The sequence below is a fragment of the Calliopsis andreniformis genome, chromosome 9 (genome assembly GCF_051401765.1).
Source record: "Calliopsis andreniformis isolate RMS-2024a chromosome 9, iyCalAndr_principal, whole genome shotgun sequence".
NCBI lineage: Eukaryota > Metazoa > Arthropoda > Insecta > Hymenoptera > Andrenidae > Calliopsis > Calliopsis andreniformis.
The window spans coordinates 15210945-15222764 of NC_135070.1; the positions used below are offsets into that span (position 1 = coordinate 15210945).

The 11820-nt window shown below is 44.2% G+C and overlaps 1 protein-coding gene across 2 annotated transcripts; it reads left to right on the forward strand.

Moving 5' to 3' along the window:
- Positions 1 to 2217: 2217 nt before the first annotated feature.
- Drm (odd-skipped family member drumstick) lies at positions 2218 to 6299 on the forward strand. Of its 2 annotated transcripts, none has more exons than XM_076385186.1 (2): positions 2218 to 2484; positions 6224 to 6299. In XM_076385186.1, exons 1-2 carry the CDS (start codon positions 2255 to 2257, stop codon positions 6297 to 6299), a joined length of 306 nt encoding a protein of 101 aa, XP_076241301.1. In that variant the 5' UTR covers positions 2218 to 2254. The 2 variants fall into 2 exon arrangements, with proteins under 2 accessions (XP_076241301.1, XP_076241302.1); XM_076385187.1 differs by lacking the exon at positions 6224 to 6299 and adding an exon at positions 5646 to 5771.
- The last annotated feature ends 5521 nt before the right edge of the window (positions 6300 to 11820 follow it).

The window sequence follows — 11820 nt, forward strand, 5'->3', positions numbered from 1 at the left end:
GTTGGCGCATGAGTCGCTATAATCATAGGCGAGATTGGCTTTGGGAAGGTTACCTGTTCGGCGACTGGTCTTATCCTGGCTAATGAAACTGTGAGAGGCTTGATGATGTCAAGAGATCTATTGCTGTCTAGAAAATCTGAGATGAATTCTATTTCACTGGTTTGCTTGGGCCCCAATTTGGGAACTATCAAGGTTTGTCAATCGAGTATTAGGGCAAACACCAGAAGGTGGGTTGAAGGCGTGACAAACACTCTTCTATGGATCACAAGATTTGAAGATACCTCAGATGTACTAGATGAATCATCCCAATTAAAAAATTGGAATACCATACACTATCACCCACACCTTCAAACTTCCAAGGCCCTCAATATCTCAAGAACCTCAAAACTGAAGAATCCCCATACCAGTCTACCAACTTTAGCCATCTAAATCTCAAGGAAGACTCTCAAGATCAATTCCTCTCATTGAAGATCATATTCCATCTCATTCAGAAAACCCTGATTCATAGTTGGCTAGACACGCCAAGCTGAAAATCATGCATCGCTCTAAACCCACGAATCTCTGAGAGCCTCCATAGCACCAGCACCGAGCTGGCTCCTCAGGCGAAGAGGAGCAGAGCAAAAAGTGAAAAGACTCGCGCGTAACACGCAGCTCCGATTAGGCCCCACCGCCGTTAGGCAACCTAACCAACCGGGATACGCCCAGCCACGCTTATTACTCATTCGGACACGCCACTTTATTCGAGCGTGCGCCGTGTGCTTACCTTGCGCTACCAGTAGCACCGGACGTGGCTCTTGCACAATGGCCGCGCCACACCGCGCGATTGGACCCCGGGGGCCTTTTTATTGCTGCCTCTTCACTCCACGGGACCCCTTTTTTTGGCTACTGTTCGAGCAATGAGCCCACCGCCATGTTGCACTCGCTTCGGCATCTCTGCTTCCCATGGAATTCCATTCTTCCATGGTGATTCAATATGAGAGATTAAGGATTAGAGGTTGGGAAACTAGGGGATTTAGGTATATTGGGAAATTTTGGGGACTATGGGCTGCTAGAGAATGTCTATGTTAGAAATGTTTGTAAGGTTTACTAGTTCAGTTCTGTTTCAAACAGGATTTTTGCTATGTTCATTGAAGATGAGTTGGACTGGTGGTTCCATGAGGTTTGATTTTATTTTAGGCAATGAAATCATGGCAGACTTGATGAGATTACAGAGTTTTAGTGTTGAGTGAAACCTGAAATGGAGTGCTGAAATTTTGGCAGGTCTGGGTTAGAGTTACTGGGGTTGGTATTCCTCAGCGTTGATATTCATAGACTGACTGCTGGTAGAACCTGTTCAGCTGTGAGTACAGTATTTTTGATGCTAAGTGCTGGAGTTCTTTATCCAGGAAGAGGAAGTTCTAGGAATAAGCAGTATTATTAGAAACCTGAATGAAGAAAAGAGAAGGTGTGGTTTTCTTAAATAGACAACTTTTGATCTCACTTGTCGAAGCATAATTTGCTACCCTAACAACCTTTAATCCTCAGACCTCTACTCCAAGAATCTTCACTACAAAGACAAAGCTCCTCCAAATTCCAAAATCATGTAATAATCCCTCTCACACCATGCCACTCTATTTCCCAATATTCCATAACAAACTCCTTCTAAAATCCAACTTCCACCAACCCCCCAAACCCAACCCCAAAGGACCATCTCCCACTAACCTAACCCCCACAAAGTTCATCTACCTCGGCAGCCAAAAAAATACACGAAACCTCGAACTCCCTCCTTCATCAATCATCTCCCACCCGATTCCCCTCAAGCCACCCCAAAAACCTCCTCCCCTCCAACCCCAAGCCCGCTATCTTTCCATGGGCCCAATCCTCCCAAACGTGACCCGACGACGAAGCAACCTGGTCACCCGAAATCGAACCAGAAATCATCCTTCCTTTATTTCCCGCAGGTAGAGAGAGGCACGTCTTCCCGCGAGGAGGTACAGCCGAAGTGATCTCACTCCCAGAAGTTAGCCGGTCGGGACTAGGTTTGCGCGGGAGGAGAAGAGCCGAGCGAGCGAGTCGAGCGGCAAGAGAGGGACCCCGAGACGGTGGGCCACCGTGAAAGAGAGAAACGGCCACGGTTGGAGCGACAAAGAGGCCGTCAGAGGCTGTATCGGTGGAGAGGGAGTGACTCGAGGCGTTAGCAGGACCGCGAGAGAGGAGGTAGAGGGAAAGGAGACAGAGAGTCGACCAAGAGAAGGAGCGGTGGGAATTTATAAGGATGTTCGCGATAATGCCGATGGAGACAGAGGGGCACGGCAGGGAGTTCGGCCGCCGGCAGAAGATGCGCGCCAAGTGCACGGTAGAGCTCGTCTGCAAGTACTGCCAGCGGCGCTTCACGAAGCCCTACAACCTCATGATCCACGAGCGCAGCCATAAGGACGACGTGACCTTCACCTGTGAGGTCTGCGGAAAGTCGTTCAAGCGGCAGGACAACCTCAAGCAGCACAGGTACCATTTTTACAACGAATTCTCATAGAAATACGTTTTACTGTCGTGACAGACGGATTTTTTTGCCGACGAGAGCCTGCTCCTAATTATGCCACGAGGCGACGGGGACTGGCCCCGAGCCGATTCCCACGGCTCAGACATTGATCGAACGGATTGATCTACACGCGCTCTTTTTTCCCCGATGAATCTTCTGTGCTCGGGTTAACAGTGCGGTCCCCTACTTTTTTTAACATCATTTTTCTTTTTTTTTGGTGATGCCCCGACGATCGTTTGTACGAACGATGCTCAGTGATTCGGTACTGTGTTCTAACTATTGTGCCCGCGGCAGGTTATAGTTGTGAATAGTTGATGGATAGATCGTGCGACGATTTGTGGTATTTCGGTGGCTCGAGAGTTATCAATGTCTGCGCCGATCGCGGAATCGATTTCGGAGCTGGCCTCGGGCCTCTCGCTCGTTACGGCTCGTTTGAAAAATGATGCTCGCTCGGAGACGTGTCTGTGCTCGGGTCGTGGCCCGTCGCGACTATGCAACGTGCTGTGAGGGGAACCTCGAGGGACTTGGCTTGATTTTTTACGTCGGTTTTGATTAACGTAGGATTCCTATCGTTTCCAAAGGCACTGGGAATAGTATTTTAGATTCAGTAGTGAAGAAAATGGGAATCTTGTGATAGTTCTGTTGAGATAGGTTCTTGGGGCATTTTGACAGATGTGTGTGTAAGTAGTTACGTGATCGCGTGGGGTATTCAGTTTCAATCTTTCTTGGGAGTATAATTACGTATTCCAGACTTATAACAAGATTTGCAAATTGTATACCTCCAGAAGTCTTACAAATTTAACTTATTACTTTGGAATTGTAGTAACATTTAACGCTGAAGAAGCATTCAACAAAATTCATTGCAAGTAGTCAATTGATTCTCATTTGGTCTCATTACAAGCTAGATAACGTGTGAAAGTAGAAGCAAAGAAAATCATGTACCTATTACAGTAACATTCAAATCATAGACCTACAATTAACTTAATATTTTTGAGATTGAATTCACCAAGTTTCTAAGTTTCTAAGTTTCAATTGCGATTCATATCTAACGCTGCCAAATTCTAGACGCTTTACCAAAGACCAAGCAAGTGCTTTTGTTCCAAAATGTGGTCCCACCGATTTAAAACGAACTAGCCGCACGCACTGTATATTGACCGAAGCAAGACACAGGGACCACTTCGAGAACCGGTCGGGTCACCGGTACGACCTTTTGTAAGATGAAAAAGAATAACCCAGCGAAGACAGTACTTCATTTGGTGGCTTATCCAAAGGGATGATTTCCCCTAAGAAATTGTCGATTCTTTCTTCGCGAACGCGACGGTACCAAAGTTCCTTTGACAGCACATGGTCGCTGATGAGCCAAGCACAGAGACGTTGTCAATAATAATTGAAAGTTTGATCAAACGTGTCATTATTGAAAGGAAGACTTTGCTTGTTGAAAGAAACGTCTTGATATTCGAAATGTATTGAATTTAGTTTGCTGATGACGCACGTTCCATGCGAAAAGAACATTCTTATGAGCAGGATTATTTCAGCACTTTCAAATTTTTAAATACTATATTTTCATTATATTTTCTGAGGGAAAACTTTACATTTAAGTAAACAATGAACATTACAACTTCGAAGAAAACACTTTGGTTAGTGCATCGTATTCCAACTTGCAATAAATTGAATATAATGTTACCGTATCTCTTGAACGTTTAAAAATCCTACATTTTTTTATTCGAATTACAATTCCACAGGGGAATATTTATTTTAGTAGTAATATAATTGAATGAAAAAGCAAAAATCGCATCAAAGTCGACTGGATACGCTCTCGCGGTCCGTCGGTCGTCGACGATGAGAGATCGTCCAAGAAATAGCTAGTAAAACAACGATTAAAAGTGAAATATGATCCTAATAATAGTCGTATCGTGCAGACAATTAATGCAGATGCAGATTTTTGTTCGTTTTTATGCCAGCGTTTCTGGGAGCAGTCACTTTTTTCTTTTAGCCAAATCTTGGACCCATTTACAGACGAATTTATTTGACACTTTGTTCAGAACTGTCCGATACTACGGAATATGCATATTTTGTCTACTGTTGTGCCTTAATAATGCAGAAATTTTTATGAACTTCGGATGAACTCAGGTGTTTAATTTTTAATTGGTATCCGATGGTTTTAAACGTCACGAAATCTAATCAACTAAATTATTTCAGTGTGATGAACAGTTTATTGAAAATTTTTTTAATTACGTAGCATAGAAGGACATAAAATAAAATTTACTAAAAAATTTGAAGTCTGAAAAGTAATATTGTTATACCACCCATTTCTCTAAAATTGCGAATCGAGAGGGCGTTTGAAAAATATTACTGAAGGATTAGATTTTTTAGTGGAAAAGGGATCTAGCAAGATTAATGATATTTTCTTCTTTCTTTCATGATATTTCGGTACACATTTACAAATATTTTAACAGTGCTAGCTTCCTTATTTCTTTTAGAAAAAAAGAAAAAGACTGCAACTCTACTAAAAAAAAATGACTGCACCTAAGGCCTTCTAAATATTACATAACTTTAGACTACATTTGCTCCACAAAAACGACTCTCAGTAACGTTTCCATAAAAGTTTTAATAGCCTCTCTATCTCCCAAACGATAACGTTCGCCGAATCGCGACGCAACCGATCACAATCTTCGCGCATTCGTACCACCTTCAGATAACCCTAGACAAAAGCTACTAGCAATACCTTGACGTCTTCATACGAAAGCAACCAGCGGCGTTGACCTTTTTGCGCCAGCATTGGCCTTGCGAAGTTGTAACGTGTCACCTTCACCGTTGTGTGGCGAAGGCGTGAAAAAGGAGGAAAGAGACGAGGGAATCGGACGAGGTCCGCAAACTTCGCGCCTCTTCCCTTCGTCCGTGGAACTTTGAAGATCGGTCTGACCCATAAATCAGTCTGAAATAATGCTGCCTCTGCATGGAACGTGCGAGCGAACGCGCAGGCGCACGGGCGAGCGCGCGCCAGACCGCGAACTCGGTCGAACGAACGAGCGAGCGAGCGAGCGATAAAATAAATCTTCGATACTGGTGGATACTAATGGATACCTTGTATGTAACGGCGGTGGTCTTGTTTTCTGTTCTGTTGTAGATGTGGGTGGCGGTGAGCGGGAGCTCTGAACCTCCTGCACCTTGACACACACACAATGTACACGCAACATCAACATCATCAAATCAACAACAAAAAAAAAAAAAAAATATTTTTAACAACATCAAACAACAGAAAATTACAATCACGTTCTATCCTCTGGTTTAAAAAAATTTTTTTTTTTATAAATTGTTTAAATTCGAAGTCTCTCCTGTCACTACTTCCGGTTACGACGACAGAACGATCATACGTATTATTGCGTATCGCGTACCGCCACCACGAAAATGATAAAAATACCCAGCATGCTCAGAGCTCTACTACTATCTCCTTTTTCTTATTCTTCTTCTTCTGTTTCTTCTTTTACTACTACCACCGCTACTCTTCCGCTACGTTCTACGATCACATTTGATAGCCTTCTACTTCTACTAACCGCGCACGAAAGGAAAAAGAGAACTTCTTGGTCTCACGAAGCGGTGGAATTGATTTGCTAAATAGGAGGAGAAAGAAAGTGAGAGAGGAAGCAGAGAGTTTCCTTGAAGAGTACTTTCCTCATCTTCCGATTTCTACCATCTTTGTTCCAGGAGCATACACTCTGTTCCCTACAAGGGCTCCAACGGCTACTCAAATGGCTATTCGAATGGCTACTCTAGGTACTAGAAGCCATCCAGCCACACTAATGTCCTAAAATCCCAGTAGACGCGCGTTTCTCGCTTTCTGATTAGGCTATTTTCTGATCGGGCGCCCCCGGTGTACACGAGTTCTTGGAATTTCGACGTCAGCCGTATGTACACACCTTGCTTTGAACATTTTTTAATTAACTGTAGACATGCTCGAGGACGCTGCCTTAAAAAGAGAGGAAACTTCCTTAGAAGTTCTCCTTCTATTGTGTCATTCGAAAGGTGTAAACTTCAATCGGGAATATTATCAGGAATATTTCAATCAGAAAAATTCATTTCTTTTCATATAAATGGATAGTGATCTAGGAAGTGGTGTTTGAAGAAGATGCAACTACATTATAGAGAACAATCGTTGGATAAGATGCAGTTTTAAAACATAGTCCAAGTGTTTCGAATGGCCTACTAACTATGAGCAATTTTTAACTAAAAGTCAGTAGTATCATTTATTTATTGCAACCTTTTTTGTCCATTTTAACCTGTCAGAGAAATAGATAACAGCATCCTCGAGCAGCATTGAGCATTAACTAAATGGTAAGTTTCACAACCTCAGAGGTTGAAGCTTATCGAAGAACCTGAAGATAATTTACAATTATTACTAAACTCTGGCAAACAAAAATACAGCCAGAAAATTCAGATTAGAAACATTCTACACGAAAGCTTCTCGTGGCTTGAAGAGTGCCATCAAAGAAGGCACCCACGAAATTTCAAGAACTCGTTGTCGCCGCGCGTCAATCTTCTCCGATGTCCGTCTGTCGGTCCTCCGAGTCGATCAATCGGTAATCAGTCTGATAAATCGGCTGACGTCTGAATCGGAAAGGGAAACAATTCCGTGGACTCTGAACGTCTCCTCGCCTACAGACCTCGCTTCTCGCTCCTCCATTCCGCTTTTTCGAGTTTCTCGCTTCTTGCCATTTTCCTGCACTCCAAGCCTAGACACCTAGACGTTAGCCACAGCAAGTGATCGAGACTTCTCGTCGCGACAAAGCTGTCAAGAGACAGAGAGACAGAGGAGAAATTACGTCAATGGTGCCACAACACCTTTGAACACGTCCATCTGCTACTGAATATTCCACGTGACGACCTGGAAGAGACCAGCACCGAGTATGAAGAGATTTCAACTGCAGGAAGATGAACTGCGAGCGAGTAGACCTGGGAACCTGATGTCTGACGCCTGATATTCTCCAGAGACGTGATACATGTTTCACTTTGGCGAGGTCCTTAACGAGCTGATTGACGATCTCTTAATTAAAATTCCACGCGAATGGATGTCCCAAGGATGGATGTCTCCGGGACAGTTGTGAAAGAATGAATTAGTTTCGTGAAGAATTCAACTTGGCTGCAAATTGGTTTTTAGTTACTTTATTGAAGGTTCATTTGAAGCAAGGATGAAGAGGATTCTCCAGGAATCGTAGTATCGACGAACTAAATAGTGAACCAGTAAAGAAGAGTCAGGCTTATCAGCAACATGCCTGAAGACACAGAGCATCCAACCAGTTTCGTTATCTCGAAAAATCAACTCGTAGTTCCTGCTTTCTTCAGCGGCACGACACTCGTAACGACTTAATCGTAGAAGGCGAAGCCGACGTCGACGTGATTCAGTCTGGGCATCCATGGGAACAGAGCAATCAGGCCAAGGTCGAAGGAAGAGGATTACACGCTCTCATAATATCCTGATATCCCATCTCTCTACACTGGCATAATCCCCTGAAACCACGCTTCGATCCACCATTTTGCTCAATAACCAGAAAAAGAACGCCATCGAAATCAACCAACCAAGGCTCAATCGATCATAGACCAACCGATCTCTAAAAAAAAGAAGAACCGTATCAAGCCGATCAGTCGCTAAGCAGCAAGAAAATACCTGTCGAGAGCCAGTGCCCCGAGGAGGGGATCCAATTTCAATATCAAAGAAGCCTAGCGTCGATTAGGGCCCCGGAAGTGGCTGATTTGAATCCGTCGGCTATCCGAGGAAAGAAAAGGGGCCCGTGTCAACGTAGTCGCGCGAGGACCTCGGGCTACAGTTCCAAATTGAGCAGCGCGTAATAACCCGTATCAAAGACGGTGCCGTGGACCGGATGCTACCGTGAGACCACGCCCAGGCCCGAAGCGACGTCTCCTTGGGCCCACCTGGGACTGATCGCTCTCCCACTGGGCCCCGTCGATCCGTCGGCGTCGAAATCGCTGGGAAATCGCGACGTCTCGCCGCCAGATGGAGACGAATCGGAATCGTAGGAAAGCGAGATCCGGCGTAGAGACGCGACCAGACGACCTTGGGAACGTGAAACAAGGCGGGTCCGCTGACGCAAATACCAGTCAGCTGGGATCGGTTTCCACTGGATGAACCGTCGGATCCAAGTGTCTCCGCGATCTCGCGCCGAGACACGGGCTCATTCGATCAGAACAGCATGATCGATCGGTTCCATACGTTTCCCGGCCATAACCGTAGGTGTCACCGTATCCTTCCTTCGTCCCCGCGACCTTCTAGGTTCTAGAGGTCCCGCCAGGCGGACAGGACGTCCACGTGGAAAAGTTCGCTGAGAAAAATGAACCGGTTATAATGTGCCACGGAGGGAACAGCAAGGATGTTAGGAACATTCTTTTCTGGGGGAGATGAAAATGAGGACTTTTACTGTTACAGAATGAGATAATTGTTCGTAGGCCATGAGTCCAGTTGATAGTCCTGTGGGTCCTTTCTGAAGGATTTGAGAGGAACTTAAACAGCTTAAAATTGTGAAAAATGTTTAATACGGAGTGTTCAATCTTTAGTTTTCTTAGTTGGAGAAAATAATTGTTTTCTAAAAGGGAAGAGAGATTAACATTGTATTATTAGAAGCCAAGGTAAAGTAATTTCTAGTGGTTCAAAGCTCGTTTTCTAATTTCTGTAAAAAAATGGAGACTCTTTGGGTGTTAACTATACACTTTTGACTTCATCTAAAAATTGAAATCTTTACACATCTTGCTGTTTCCTCCGAGCAAAAATATCAGACATCACCGCACAACAGTCGAAACAACTATTTTTCTTTCCGTCACCGAAGCAATCAGACTGCAAAATCGAATTGTACGAATATTGTAAAAAGAATGTATGTTTTCCTCGAAAATTAACGCGCGTTGTATTAAATTTAACTATATTGCAGCGTGATCACACGGAGCTGTATGCAGAGATGCCCAGTTATGGTTACCGCAATGAAACCTACTTGCAGAACTATAAGCAATGCGCAACACGATCTTATATCACAAATAAATCCAAGAAATTGAAACAAGTTATACAGCAGTAGCAATTTTCTTTGCTAAAGAATGAAAAAAAAGGTAACCATAACCAGGCACCCCTCCATTTCGTCTGTATTTAGTAGCGCGTGCGTGAATCGCGAGCGACAAATTCGCAAGGCTAGTTATATAGTCTCTCGTTGTAAATTAACCTGTACTAACAGCGTAGAGAAGCCAGCTTGGATGCGAAGCAAAAATAATTGTTTGAACGACTCGACTTTCGCGGGCTGTGGCGTCTCGAGTAGAATCGAGACAGGCCCGTACAGCCCGTCATCGACGAAAGTCTGCGGCGACGATCTTGTCACTACCACCCGCGTCCCCGTCGCGTTTTCCAACCCCTCGCGAGGCAACTTGAGTCTCCCCGAGCAACGAAAATGTGGAGAGGATCGAAAGGTTCTACAGTCGCACTTTGTACATAGCTCAGACCTTACATATCGCTGCGTCTTTTATAATATTATTGCGGGCAATGCGATTATCACGAGCGTATTATTATTATTATTCTTATTATTAATATTATTAATTATTTTATGAACGTTATCGAGGAAAAAAAAAAGAATATGAATAGTCCTTAGTTATCTGTGCATCGTAGCCGGTCCGAGATAGGCCCTTCCGATTCGTAGAACCGTGTCTCGTTTTACCGATCAATAGGAGTGATAATAATGTTATTATTTTATTATTATATTATATATTATATATTATATAATATTATATTATAATTATATGTATTGTATTTTGTATCTACGCCTGTATCGCTAGCTTTACAATCAACTGAGGCGCACGGTCAGCCCGGTGAAAACGAGAGAGTGAGAGTGAGAGTGAGAGAGAATACGAGAGAACAAGAGAGTGAGCGAATAAGAGAGAAAGAGAGAGAATGAGAGAGAATGAGAGAGAGAGAGAGAGATTATGTTGCCTTTCCTCTCGAAGAGAGATAAGACGACGTATGCGTGACACCTCTCCGTGTGCTTTCGGGGAATCGCAATGTACTTTTCGTTGGGACGAACCCATCCTACCGCGGCCTACCAATAAATTTTGCCAAGTCGTAAAACTCTGCTTGCCTCTTCTTTTTTTTTTTCTCCACCTCTCCCCCCCTCGGCACCGCCAAACGTCGCACATTTTCACGAAATCCTGGCCGATTCGGCCCCGCGTCGCCCTTTCTTTTTTCCTGCCCCGGGGACCGACGAAAGTTATCGGGTGACCGTGTTCTGCCCGATGCCTCTCTCTCTCCAACGAGAGACGCTTGATCTATTGTCCGTTTAATTGAATTATTTTAATGGACTGCTCGGGGCAGCCTGACTTCGGGGCCTGTTGCTGCCGGCCCAATATCGTCCAGGCTCTCTCCTTCCACTTCTGCACCTCTTCCGCTGGCCAGATTTACGGTAGGACGCTGCTTAACCGAAGGGGGGACTTTGTCGAAGTTACTGGGTGGCTCTTGCTGTTTGAAGTATTGGGGTGGCGAGGGGAATGTGACGGTAGCTCCAGAGGGAAATTAAAGAGGAGCTGATATGGTGGGAGGTGAGTTAATGTGCAGCTGTGTTTTATATTTCTGTATTAGTATTGGAATTTTTTTATTTTTCTATAAATATGTAGCAGTAACTAATACCTAATTTAGTACTAATTAAACACTATCTCTAAAAAATATTTAAAAAAGATGAGCACTGTTTTCGTTCCCCAAGTACCATTTCACCACCAACCGAGCCCTGTCACTGTCAGGAGCTCGAAAAAAAATGAAGCCTCTGTTAGCAACGAGTACTTACGACCAATAAACACCCTAAATGATAGTCGTCAAGCAGGAGGAAGTGTTTCGTTGATGAAAATACGTATATAATCGGTAAAACGGTGGAAAGTGAACGCCAAAGGGCGGTCGATTTAAAACGGGACCGTGGTTGGCCATTTAAAACCGTTTTTGATTGTCCGTTCCAGATCGTGGTATATTTAAAACGAGTTCCTGATGAGCTGTAACCCGGGTACCACTTTAAAGCGGTCGTCACGCGAATCGTAACGAGCCGGAGCGCGAAGGACGCCGGAACGGAGAAGGATAAGGAGAGTATTCGTGATCGAGGCAGGCCTCCCGCAGGCGTGAAATAGCCGAGTGTTTGCACGAAATTATCATTCCTGTCACAATACGTCGTCCAACCGGGAACGGTACATCTTGACTCAATTAGCTTTACCCGATTCGAGAAGGAGACGTATCGGGCCGGAAGACGTTCAGAGAAACGGAATTGGCAAACATTGAATTA

Excerpts from the sequence above, each read along its gene's own strand:
- Drm (XM_076385186.1), top strand. The coding sequence starts at position 2,255 with ATGTTCGCGATAATGCCGATGGAGACAGAGGGGCACGGCAGGGAGTTC. Across the intron at positions 2,485-6,223 it reads GACAACCTCAAGCAGCACAG|GAGCATACACTCTGTTCCCT; the intron begins GTACCATTTTTA and ends TCTTTGTTCCAG.